The 12,004-nt window shown below is 34.6% G+C and overlaps 1 protein-coding gene across 2 annotated transcripts in view; it reads right to left on the bottom strand.

Moving 5' to 3' along the window:
• Positions 1-8,421: 8,421 nt before the first annotated feature.
• Positions 8,422-12,004, bottom strand: part of WDR89 (WD repeat domain 89) — a 32,244-nt gene continuing 28,661 nt past the window's right edge. For both annotated transcript variants that reach the window (XM_011384589.2, XM_011384593.2), the window contains exon 3: positions 8,422-10,182. In XM_011384589.2, coding sequence (XP_011382891.1) covers positions 8,988-10,151 — 1,164 coding nt within the window. In that variant the 5' untranslated portion in view covers positions 10,152-10,182 and the 3' untranslated portion in view covers positions 8,422-8,987. The remainder of the gene's footprint in view (positions 10,183-12,004) is intronic.

The raw sequence follows: 12,004 nt of genomic DNA, 5'->3' as shown, positions 1-12,004 counted from the left end.
TAAATGAAGTTAGCAATCATGCTCATATATAACCATTAAAATATGTTTAATCTTCTTACTTAAGATGCACTAATTACAATGTTGGCAACTGTAGACGCTTCCATTTTCTTTCAGTCTCAGTTAACAAGCTGTTCTTCACTTTTAACACCCCCTCCCAACCCAAAATCAGGGTCACTAGATCAGAAGATTCATGACAGAAAGACCTATTAATACTATGCCTCAAGTAACTAGCGCAATGGCTGGCATGTAATAAGCACTCAAAAATGGATAAATGAATGAGTGAGTGCATGAATAAAAAGACCATATTGCTGGCTACAGTTTAAAAAATTGAACTTAAACACAGAAGTGGGTGCTGTCATTGATGAGAGGGAATAGTTTAGCACTTCTTATTACAGCAAGCAGGAAGTAGGACACAGATGGCAAAGAGACATTCAATGACATGAATTTTGCCAGAATAATGATACCATCCCTAGGATAAATTCAGACTAAAGCTCTGATAGTAGCAAAAGATCATACCAACCATGTGGATTTGGGGAGCTTGGGGAAGGAAGCCTTGGGATTATAATAAGGTCCTACTGGATTAATGGGACAGTGCTCCAGGTAGGAAAAGCCAGGAGAAAGTGCTAATAGTGCAGGACTGTATTTCCCTTCTTTTCTTCCAGACCCCACGGATCCTTGACAGAAGGCATTGGAAGCAAATGCATTGTCACACCGAGAGAAGTTCTCTGCTGACCAGCTTGCCGCACAGTACGCTGACTGATGACCTCTAAATAGGGATGTGTGTGGAAGCAGAGAGAGGAGTTAGCACCCTGAGGGGAGATATTGTCTCATGGAAAAGGTAAGCTCTCTTGCTAAGGGCTGCTGTCCATACACCTTTGGACTTATTATACAAACTTATAAAAGGAACTGGAGAAAATGAGATTACACTGTAATGATAAAAATTAAATTTAGGCTTAACACAAATTGCATGAATTTTTAAAGGATACAGACCCTAGAACAAATTGTTCGGTGGGAATTATGCTTTGTACATACCTGAAGAATGAATTGTAAACTCTTTTCCATTCAAATAAGGAGACAGAATTCAAGAGAAAGATATCTTCTAATAGGCATATCCCCCAAAAGAGATAAAAGACAAGGTTAGATTGATTAGTGATTATGTGAAATATTTTCCCATTCTCTTAGTGAAGAATTTAAATTCACACTAGCAGATTAATATAATAAATTGTGGGACCTCTTATATATTGCTATAGTCAGCATGGTTTAGCTCTCTCACACACAAACACAACTGCAGCTCTCTTTCAATAAACATAAAAATTTCATGGCTCACGTAGATTCTGATAATGCTCCTAAATCTATCTTAACATTCAATGTACCAGTCCTGCCAACCACTACCGCTCCACCTAAAGATCATGATATACCACACCTATAAGAGACATAGCCCTCTTCCTCTCTCCTGGCCTACTCAGTTGATAAGATGAGATAAATATTGGGCTTGGCACTGTAATAGATGATGCTGGAGATAATAATATGATGCACAGAGTCCAAAAGTAAGAGGGAAGAGGAAATGATTCATTCTGTTCTTAGGCGAGGGGTGAGAAAAGATGATGCCTGTAATTTGAAAAAAATTCTTTGCCTGATAGACTGTAGAATAAAAAGAAAAGAGCAAGAGAAGATGAAATGGACAGAAGGAATAACATGTGCAAAGGCACAGAGGCATAAAATATGTGGTTAATTTTAGTTATGAACATTGGACTCAGGTCTTCCCAAACTTCTCTGCAAACACATTCACAAAACATTTCTTAGGGTGAGTTACCTCTACAGATGGTTCACTGCATTTATTATGTCTTTATTTTTTATTTTTTTAATTCTGAGAACACCATTTGCCTGAGCCTGTTTTCTAGACAGTACCACTAGGTAATAATTGAAGTTGTTAAAATTACTATTCTGGAGAAATGTTCCTCAGTGCCAGTTCAAGCTAGATTGAGTTTTCTATAAGCCTTGAACTGTTCCAGATCCAAGCACCATCTAGAGTCACCTGCCAATGTGGTTTTCTCTCTGCTTCCATTGTACTTAACTCACACACCTCTGCTGTTACACGTATGACAATTTTTGACAATGCTGTCAATTTTTGTTTCCTTTTCAGACTGTTCTGTCAGGTGTACATGTAGCCATCAACCAGAATGAATCATTTCCTCTTCCCTCTTACTTTTGGACTCTGTGCATCATATTATTATCTCTAGCATCATCTACTACAGTGCCAAGTCCAATATTTATCTCATCTTATCAACTGAGTAGGCCAGGAGAGAGGAAGAGGGCTATGTCTCTTATAGGTGTGGTATATCATGATCTTTGGGTGAGGCAGTAGTGGCTGGCAGGACTGGTACATTGAATGTTAAGATAGATGTAGGGGCAGTATCAGAATCTACGTGAGCCATGAAATTTTTATGTTTATTGAAAGAGAGCTGCAGTTGTGTTTGTGTGTGTGAGAGAGAGAGAGTGGTTTAGTAGGGAGACAAATGTGTCAACGAAAATGTGCAAGTTGCTATAAAGTATACACAAGATTAGAAAGAAGTATAAAGCGGAGGAAGGGTTAATTCCCCAGGTGGGGATCAGAAATAGTTTCACAGAGGAAATAATTGCTCTGGTTCTTAAGGGCAAAGAGTAGTTTACCAGACAAACCACCACACAGAAGGAAAAACTTTACCAAATCATGGCAATAGTATAACATTATAAATGTCACTCTGCTTACTCTACTCTCTAATACTGTTCTGAGTTTTTACATATAGTAGCTCATGTAATGTCAACAAACTTAAAGTTTATACATTATCAGTTAGACTCCACTGCTTATAATAAAGACCTAAAGTTAACAGTGGCTTAAATAATAGAGCACTTTCTTTCTCCAAAAAAACTCAGGATCCCAAACTCATTTTAGCCAACACCTCTAGAAGCTAGTTGTGGCCCTCATCCTCATGGTTCAGGAGGTTGGCTAGAGTTCTAGCCATCATATCCACATTCCAGACAGGAGAGGGGACATAAGAAACTTAACATTGTTCTTTAATGTAGGTTCTTAGAAGTTTCCACATTCATCTCATTACCCCAACAGTCTTATAACCACAAACAGTTGTAAAGTACTCTGGGAAATACAGCCTTTATTCTGGGCTTCACTTCCCCACCTAAAACTTGAGCATTCTATAACTATGAGAAAGGAGAATGGGAGACAATTTGCAGTTTCTGTCACATACTCTTATCTCCATTTTTCAGTTAATGAAACCAATGCAGAGTAGTTGCATTCTTTTCATGGTGCATTCAGGGATTTCAATAAGTGTGTGTTTTTTTGTTTTTTGTTTTTTGTTTTTTTGGCTTATGCATAAGGTGTAGAGTGGAAAGATCAAAGGGTAATGGGCTACAAAATACTATGATTTTAATTTCAGGCACTTTACATGGTCAAGAAGCTAATGGACAGTGAAATGCACAAAACCCAGGCAGCACTAAAGTGTAGAAGACAATGTATGAGTAATCTCAAAGCTAGATAAATAAGAGTTGATTTGCAGGTCTGAGAGATAGATTTACTAATGGGTCAGTAACTGAATAGTAAATTGAATTAATATGACATTGCTGATTGCAGTAGTAGATTACATAAAATATGCCAAAAGGACAACAAAAATCATGACACATTTTTCAGTTTCTCCTTTTATTTTTTTAAATATCTACCTCTTCTCTAAACGACAATCCAATAAAGGTGGAATATTTTGGATTTACTGAGTACTGATTAACGTAAAACAATGCAAGTTAACTATTACCTCACAAATACATTATTTAATTCAATGTTAAAATGAAAAACATTTTAAAGTAACATATACATAATTGCAATCAAGTAATACCTGTAGGACAACTATTCATTAACCCAACCTACATTTTGTACCCTTCTCCGAACCCATGTGCTTCAGAGGAGCATGTTATCTCCAGCCCCACAAGCAGTGAATCATGATTGGGCCAATTGGTGGTAATCACATTTCTCTTGCTTGTGACTATTTTGGGCAAAGAATCACAGGCAAAGTAACAACCCTCTTCCCAATGGACACTGGTAAATGTGGATTTGATCATTGGTCCACTGTAGTCATCTTGTGTACTTGAAGTTGACAAGATGAAAATTGACAGAGCAAAAAAGTGGAAAGAATTTGCATTCTTGTTAACAACCAAACCCTGGAAATTTGTGCTTCTGAACTTATATGAGGTAATACGTTCCTTATTTGGTTAATTTGAATTAGCTGTTATTTGCAGCCAAAGTACCCCAATATTTGATTACAAGGTATATGTACAAATAACAAAAATTAAAGAACAATAAAAACAGCACTCCCCTATCCCTCTTCTGCCTTTCTTCTCTAGAGGGAACCACTGTCAACTCTTAGCTGTTTTGCAGGTGATTTACTTACATGATTCTAAATAATATACTTATACTGCTATTCTCTTGATTTATCCATAGGAAGAATGTTGACTTTCTACTACGAAGAGAAAGACCAAGCATTTGCACACCCCTTCCTTCCTCTTCTCTTCCCTACCCCGATATAGTTTTTCAAAGTTTTTGATTAAACCAATATTGTGCTTACATTATTCTGACTACATTAATATTATTCACTACTGGGTCAAGTAGTGTATTATTATTCTATTTATTTTCTTATACAATCTTTTTTCCCCTTGGAGTTAAAAATTATGCCCCACTCTTCCTTTGCATGGTTTTCCATGTGCCTATTAGTTCTCAAACTCTCCAACAGTTGCAATACCCTTTCAAAGTGATCTTTTCTTTCCTATTATTTTTGTCGTCTTTCCTCCCTTCCTTCTTTTTATATCCAAACCCATTTCCATTCCCTTCTAAAGTTATTCTATTGATAACTTAATGTTTATATTTTTCATAAATAGTCGAAACCTTACGTTTTTCTATATCAATTAAGATGACTTTTTCCTTTTAGTCCATTACTGTAACAGGTTTTCTGATGTAGAGGCATATGAATAGTATTCCTGAGATAAATCTTATTTGGTCACTTTTTTCCTTTTGAATACACCATTAGATTTGGTTAGCTAATATTTTTAACTATGAATATATATTCATAAACAAAATAGACCTAACTTTTTTCTTATCATCTGGCTTTGGAAACAACATTACATTAGCCTCAAGTTCCATTCTGTAAACAATTAAGACTGCTGCCCTGGCTTTTTGGTTCATATTTGGTATATATATATTTAATAGCTTTATTCAGATATAATTCACATACCATACAATTTATCTATTTAAAGTGTATAATTCAATAGTGTTTAATATACACACAAAGTTGTGCAACCATAATCACAATTTTAGAGCATTTTCATTACCTCCAAAAGAAATCTCATATCCTTTAGCTATCATCCACCAACCTCCCCTTCCACTCTCACCTCCCAGCCCTAGGCTACCAGTTACATTTTCTTTACAGATTTGACTATTCAGGACATTTAACTTAAATGGAATCATGTAATATGTAGTCTTTTGTAGCTATTTTTACTTGGCATGTTTTCAAGACTCATCCAAGTTGTAGTATGTATTAGTACTTTATTCCCTTTTGGCTGAATAATATTCTTTTGTAATGGACATAACATATTTTACTCATTCATTAATTGATGAACATTTGGGTGGTTTCCACCTTTTTTTGGCTATTAGGAATAATGCTATGAACATTCATGTACAATATTTTGTGTGTCATATTTTCAATTCTCTTCAGCATATACCTAGGGGTGAAATGTTGGGTCGACCCTGTTTGAGGAATTGCCAAACTATAGCTATGCCATTTTACATTCCCATCAGCAGTGTACGAAGCTTTTAAATTCTCCTCATCAACACGTTTTTGAAAGGTGTGAAATGGCATCTCACTGTGGTTTCGATTTGCATTTCTGTAATGACTAATGATGCTTTTCATGTGTTTATTGACCATTTGTATATCTTCTTTGGAAAAATGTCTATTCAGACTCTTTGACTATTTAAAAATTGGGTTGTGTTTTTATTATTGAATAGTAAGAGGTAAATGTATGTTCTGGATACAAGTTCTTGTCTACTATTTGCAAACATTTTCTCCCATTCTGTGGGTTGGTATACCTTTTCTCCTTTTAATTTTTAACCTATGTGTTTAAGTAAATCTTGGGTTTTACTTTTTAACCTTTTAAAATTTTCAATACGAGGATCTCTTTTCATTGGTGAGTTTAATCCACTTATACCATTTTCCATATGATTGAATGCACTGGGTAACCTGTCAGTTCATTTTTCTCCCTGGATATCTATCTCCTTCTTGATACCTCTTCTTGTTCCAATCTGGACTAAATATTGTAATCCTGCCAGTATGCTAGGCTGGTGACCTGATTCCTGGTATCTTGTCTTCCTTAATTTAGTCCTTTATTTTTTGTGGAGTACATCCTCCAGTAACCTTTTTAAAAGCTGCATGGAAAGTGAAGTTTGACATCTTGCATGCCTGAAAATGTTAACTTCACATTTGAGAGCAGTTCGACCTGTCATGGAATTATAGATTGGAAAAGTATCTCCTGAAATGCACATCTTTTATTTCTGGTTCAGCTTATAAGTTTTGTTAGCGATGAATAATCCGTAATAAATTTGGCCCAAAGAAATTTGGTTCCTGTTTCAGAGAGCAAGCAGCAAGGAATGTTTCACAAAATTTGGCTTAATGAGAGCATAAATTCAGATAGCAGGAATTTGTCCTCAGAATTTTGAAGGCATTGATCTGCTATTGTCATCCAGATTTGCTAATGAGGAGTCTAATACAGATGCTATTCCTGTTCCTAAGTGATTGTTTTTCCCTATTTCCTTGGAAACTTTTAGGATTTTCTCTATTTTTGGAGTTCTGAAACTTCATAGTGGTATGCCTTAGTGTAGGTTTTATCATTCAATACAGTTGAGACTATGTTGGGCCTTTCAATCTGAAGACAGAAGTTCTGGAAGAGCCTCTTACATTATTTCATTTTACTAACCCCTCTGCTCTCCCTGAAAATTTTTCTTTCACCTTGTAAAACTATTAGTCTGATATATTAGGACCCTAGATTTATCTTTTGTGTTTTTTATCTTTTCTCTCACTTTCTGGCTCTTCAAGTTCTACTTTCAAAAATATTTCTTCACCTGCATTTTCCAACTCCATTAACTACTTTTGAATTGTAAGTATTTTTAAAAGCTCTATTGTTCTGATATTCCTCCTTCACTTCATGTTATTTTATAAATGCAATTTCTCTAAGTCTTTTTAACCAGATTTTCCTATGTAGTCAGCATTGTCTCATATCCTAAAATATCTTGAAAACATGGTTTCTCATTTTTACATAGTCCTCTATCAAAAGATTAAAATGTATGAAAAATTTTAAGCAGCATGTGACATTATCAAATTTATGTTTTTGCTGTTCAGTCTAGATGTGGTGGGAAGAATGAACTGGAGATTAGAGACAGGGTCTGTAATGTAGGTGAGAAATGATGAGTCTAAGGCAGTAGTGGTAAAGGTGAAAGGACAACAGATTTTAGGAGGTAGAACGGCATAGGAATTGGTGATTGACTAGCTAGGAGAAAAGGAAAAAGTCCATAATTATCCTCAGGTTTATGGTATGGACAAGAAGAACAGTTGAATTTCTCAGAAAAAGAATTATAAATTTTGAATATGTTTGAGACTTACCTATTGTTCAGTCTTGTGAGTTAAGCTAGATCAGTCTAAATATAAGCTGCAGTGTTCTACAGAAAAAATAAAAATTTCCCACAGTATTACAGTCTCAGAGATAAGTCATTATTATTAACAATTAAGGAGAAATGTAAAAGGTTCTAAAGTAATGTTTGTTTTTCATGACATTTCTAAAGTAAAAGATAAAAAGATATTTTTATTTTTAATTAAGCATAAGAAAAGATGACAAACCTTTAGAGGGACTGATTTTAAGATTTTTTTGGAGAAGTGTTTAAAAGGAAAGATAAAAAAATTGCAGTATTATGAACTATAGAGATGTCCAATCAATGTACTATATACTTGAAATTAATTTAAATAAATAAATTTTAAAAAGTTAGCAGTAAACAAAAATTCAAGTTTAAAATTATGAATGAAACACTATGGAAGAAAATTTTATCACAAAATATTAGGATATTTTTAAATAAAGTCATTCTGCTATTATACTTTCATTTTTCTATATTCACTTTGAGTCTCAAAATGAAATTTTTAAAAATTTATTTTCAAATTACAGTTGACATACAATATTAGTTTCAGAGGTACAACATAGTGATTAGACATTTATATACCTTGTGAAGTGATTACCCCAATAAGTCTAATACCCATCTGACACCATACTCAAAAGGAATTTTTCATGGTAATTTCTTTGTGATCAGTGAAACACCTGTTTACTATTTAACCAATTAGACTGGAGTAAAGGTGCAGATATTTACTAAACATACTTTATTATTAGATTCAAGTCATTTTATTTCTAAAAAAGTTTAGTTCATTTAGACTCAGAATATTTATATTTAAATACTCCAATGTAATCTATGTATATTAAGTAGGAGCTCCTCAAATGAAGAAAAAAGTTTCATTTGGTTTTATAAATAATAGATGATTTAAAATGTAAAAAAATTGAGCTTAAAAAACATAGGCCAAACCACCTGTTTTTTTAAGTTGCACCAGCCATCTACGTCTAAAAAGTCCTTATCGAAGCTATTTCTTTAAACTCAACATTTACTAACTCAACAGATGGGTTTTAAAAATGAATAATGTAATTTTACTTTCAACTCACTGATTATATACTCAATTGGCGGCTTTAAAAAATAATTTTAGAATATGTGAAGACTCAAATTAAATCATTCTCAACATTTTCCCAGGACTGTTTGCTAACTGGCTTGTTTTCACATGTGAACTTTAAACGTGTCTTCCACAGGTGGTACATAAAAATAATTATTTGCAACTATAAAATCTATCAAGTAAATTCCCAGTGTAACATCACAGCTTTTTCTTTTTCTTATAAGAATCACTACTGTGAACTCGAACTCGCTGGTATACAGAAGATGCTATTTTCATGCTGTCTTTCTTTGTAAATGTCTTCTCTATTGCTCCAGGTTTCCAAAGTAATAACTGTGCATCTTCTCCTCCAGTTAGCAAAGAATCATCCTGCATATTCCAACAGAAAGAACGGACTGTAGCAGAATGTCCTCCCTGCAGGCTGGTCACATGGATCAATCCTGATGTAGTACAGCTCATTATGTGAATAATTCCTGTGTTTGTTCCTCCAATGACAAACAGCTTGTTCATCTTTTCATGATATAGGCCACCAATCAAATAGTCCAAAATACCTCCTTTCACATCAATTACTTCTCTGACATCTTGGATGTTCAAACACGTAATTGGTTCATCAGTATTCAGATGATTAAGATCCCACCAACAAAATCCTTCATCATGTGTCATGCAGTATATCTGCTTATAATCTTTCCCAGACCACCCAATATAGCTTACTGATGAAACCGAGTTACAAGTTGTAACCAGTGCGTCTTCTTCATTATCAACACTAATATCAAATACATTTACCAGGCCATCAGTTGAACCTGAGACTACCATGTTGGGATTGCTCGGATGGAAACATACTTGAGTGATATCATCACTATGTGTCTCTGAATATGCACCAAGTGGGTCTTTAGCAGTAGACAAATCCTGAGAATTAACTCTTGCATCCCAAAACACCAACAACGCATCATCATCAACTTTTTCTGTACCAGCACAAATGACATGATCATTACAGTTTACGTCAAAACTGATAAAAATATTGGAAGGATAACCCTTAAACAGCTGGACAGGTTTTTCACTGGCTAATCGAGCATCCCAACATTTTACGGTGCCGTCAGTACATGATGAATAGATACTGTCACAAGAATTTGCAAATTTCACTCCATTAAGAAGTCCAGGATTTCCACTAAATTCTCGTAGTACACTTAACCCTTCTTTATCATATATTCTGATTGATCCATTAGAACACAAAACAGCAACCAAGTTTCCTTTTTCTGCTTGTACAGTCTTTGATGTGTCTATGCCAAGCAAATAAGGAGACTCTGTAGTTCCTGAGGAACGTTTAACAATGTTCAGATTAGCAAATTGTTCCCCAATCTTCTCCATATCAAGAGTAGCATCCAAGGGTAGTAAAAATCTGTAACAAAAATACAAAAATTAAAATTAAATCCAAAGCTTCTCTAAAGTTGTAATTAAATCAAGAACATTTCCTTCTGAGAGCTGGCATAAACCAACAGAAATAAAATATTAAAATTCTAACATTTTAACCATTTCCCTACCACGACATAACTAAAACTCAGTTGCCTCCTTCTAATTCACTCTTGAATACTGAATCTACCATATATACTTTATGCCAGTAAGAGAATTCAAAAACATGTACATATGTTGCTGAGTAATTGTTTTTAACTCAAACTCAATTATTGGTCCTACTCATAGTCCTCAGCATTGGCCAGGATCTCCACTTTGTAATTATCTTCTAGTCCCAGCTGCCTTTTATAACTTTAGAATCTAAACATAGATGTGTAAACAGAAAAATGGTCCGCCAAAGATGAACATACCTTAATTCTTGGAACCCGTGAATATGTTAGGTTACATGGAAAAGAGGAATTGAAGTTACAGATGGAATTAAGGTTGCTAATTAGTTGACCTTAAAAAAGGAAGATTATTCTGTATTAACTTGGTGGACCCAATGTAGTCACCTGTGTCCTTGAAAGTAGAAGATGCGGGTCAGAGGGAGATGTTACTATGGAAGAAAGGTGATACTTGAGATACAGAGAGATACAGTGTTGGTTTAGGAAAAGTGGGTAGCTTCTAGAAGCTGGAAAAAGCAAGGAAACATCTTTTAGTGCCTCGAGATGAAAATGCAGCCCTCTGGACTTGTCTGCTACTTAAGACCCACTTGGTGTATATTCAGAGACACATAGTGATGAAATCACTCAAGCATGTTTTATATTTCTGACCTCCAGAACTATAAGATAATAAATTTGTAGCATATAAGATAATAAGTTTGTAGCAATTTGTTACAGAAGCAATAGGAAACTAATACAATAGAGGTGCCCAGTACAGAATGCTGGAAAAGTACTTCTCAGGCAGTAGCAGCTGGTAAATGGTAGAGCTGGAATTTGAACCTAGGCATTCTGGTCTCAGAGACTGTGCTCTTAACCACCACACTAGATTGCCTCTCAAGGATAGGTTGTATGTATAACAAGTTCAAGGCCAGAAAAATATGAATGTCCAGTGACTTGACTACAGATTTTTCTACCTTGCTTTCACCCCTGAATATTCTAGACTACTTCACAAATTCACATTTTCATTAAGATGAAGTGCTTTTTATTCTGTTGCTTTAGTGATAGATTTTTAAGCATCTGTCTTTTTCATCTTTAAAAGGAGAATGAGTACGAACTCAAGAGCTGTTAGAAGGATTAACTGAAATAACATGTTCAGCACAATGTCTAGCATGTCATAATAGCCAACAGATGTTATATAAAAATTACTAGTATTACCATTACCACTACAACTAACACCACATGGAGAAGAACTGGGATCTATTAGTGTGGCTCCAAACAGCACAATTACATCAACGGGCAAAAAATATTAAAAATTTGAATTCGAAACAGAAATAAGTATCCTCTCCAACTTTTATTCTGAATTTTTAAAAATTTACACACATTATTTTTTGATAAACTATTTGAAATTACAGACAACACATTACTTCATTCGTAAGTACTGTGGCACCTCTTCAATCTTTTTTTTATGACACTGAATTTTTTGAAAAGGCCAGCCCAGTAGTCTCATAAAATGTCCCATATTCTGGATTTTCTAATTGCTTCCTCATGATTAGATTCTAGTTTAACATTTTTGGCAACGATACAATTAGGTGAGGCTGGGTACTTCTTTTTGCAGTTAGATAGGTAATCATGGAGTGATATTTTGAGACTCTATGAATATCCTATTCTCCA

The sequence above is a fragment of the Pteropus vampyrus genome, unplaced genomic scaffold, assembly GCF_000151845.1.
Source record: "Pteropus vampyrus isolate Shadow unplaced genomic scaffold, Pvam_2.0 Scaffold15, whole genome shotgun sequence".
Lineage (NCBI taxonomy): Eukaryota > Metazoa > Chordata > Mammalia > Chiroptera > Pteropodidae > Pteropus > Pteropus vampyrus.
The sequence above is the reverse complement of the archived record's forward strand: the minus strand, read 5'-3'. Positions and strand labels throughout refer to the sequence as shown.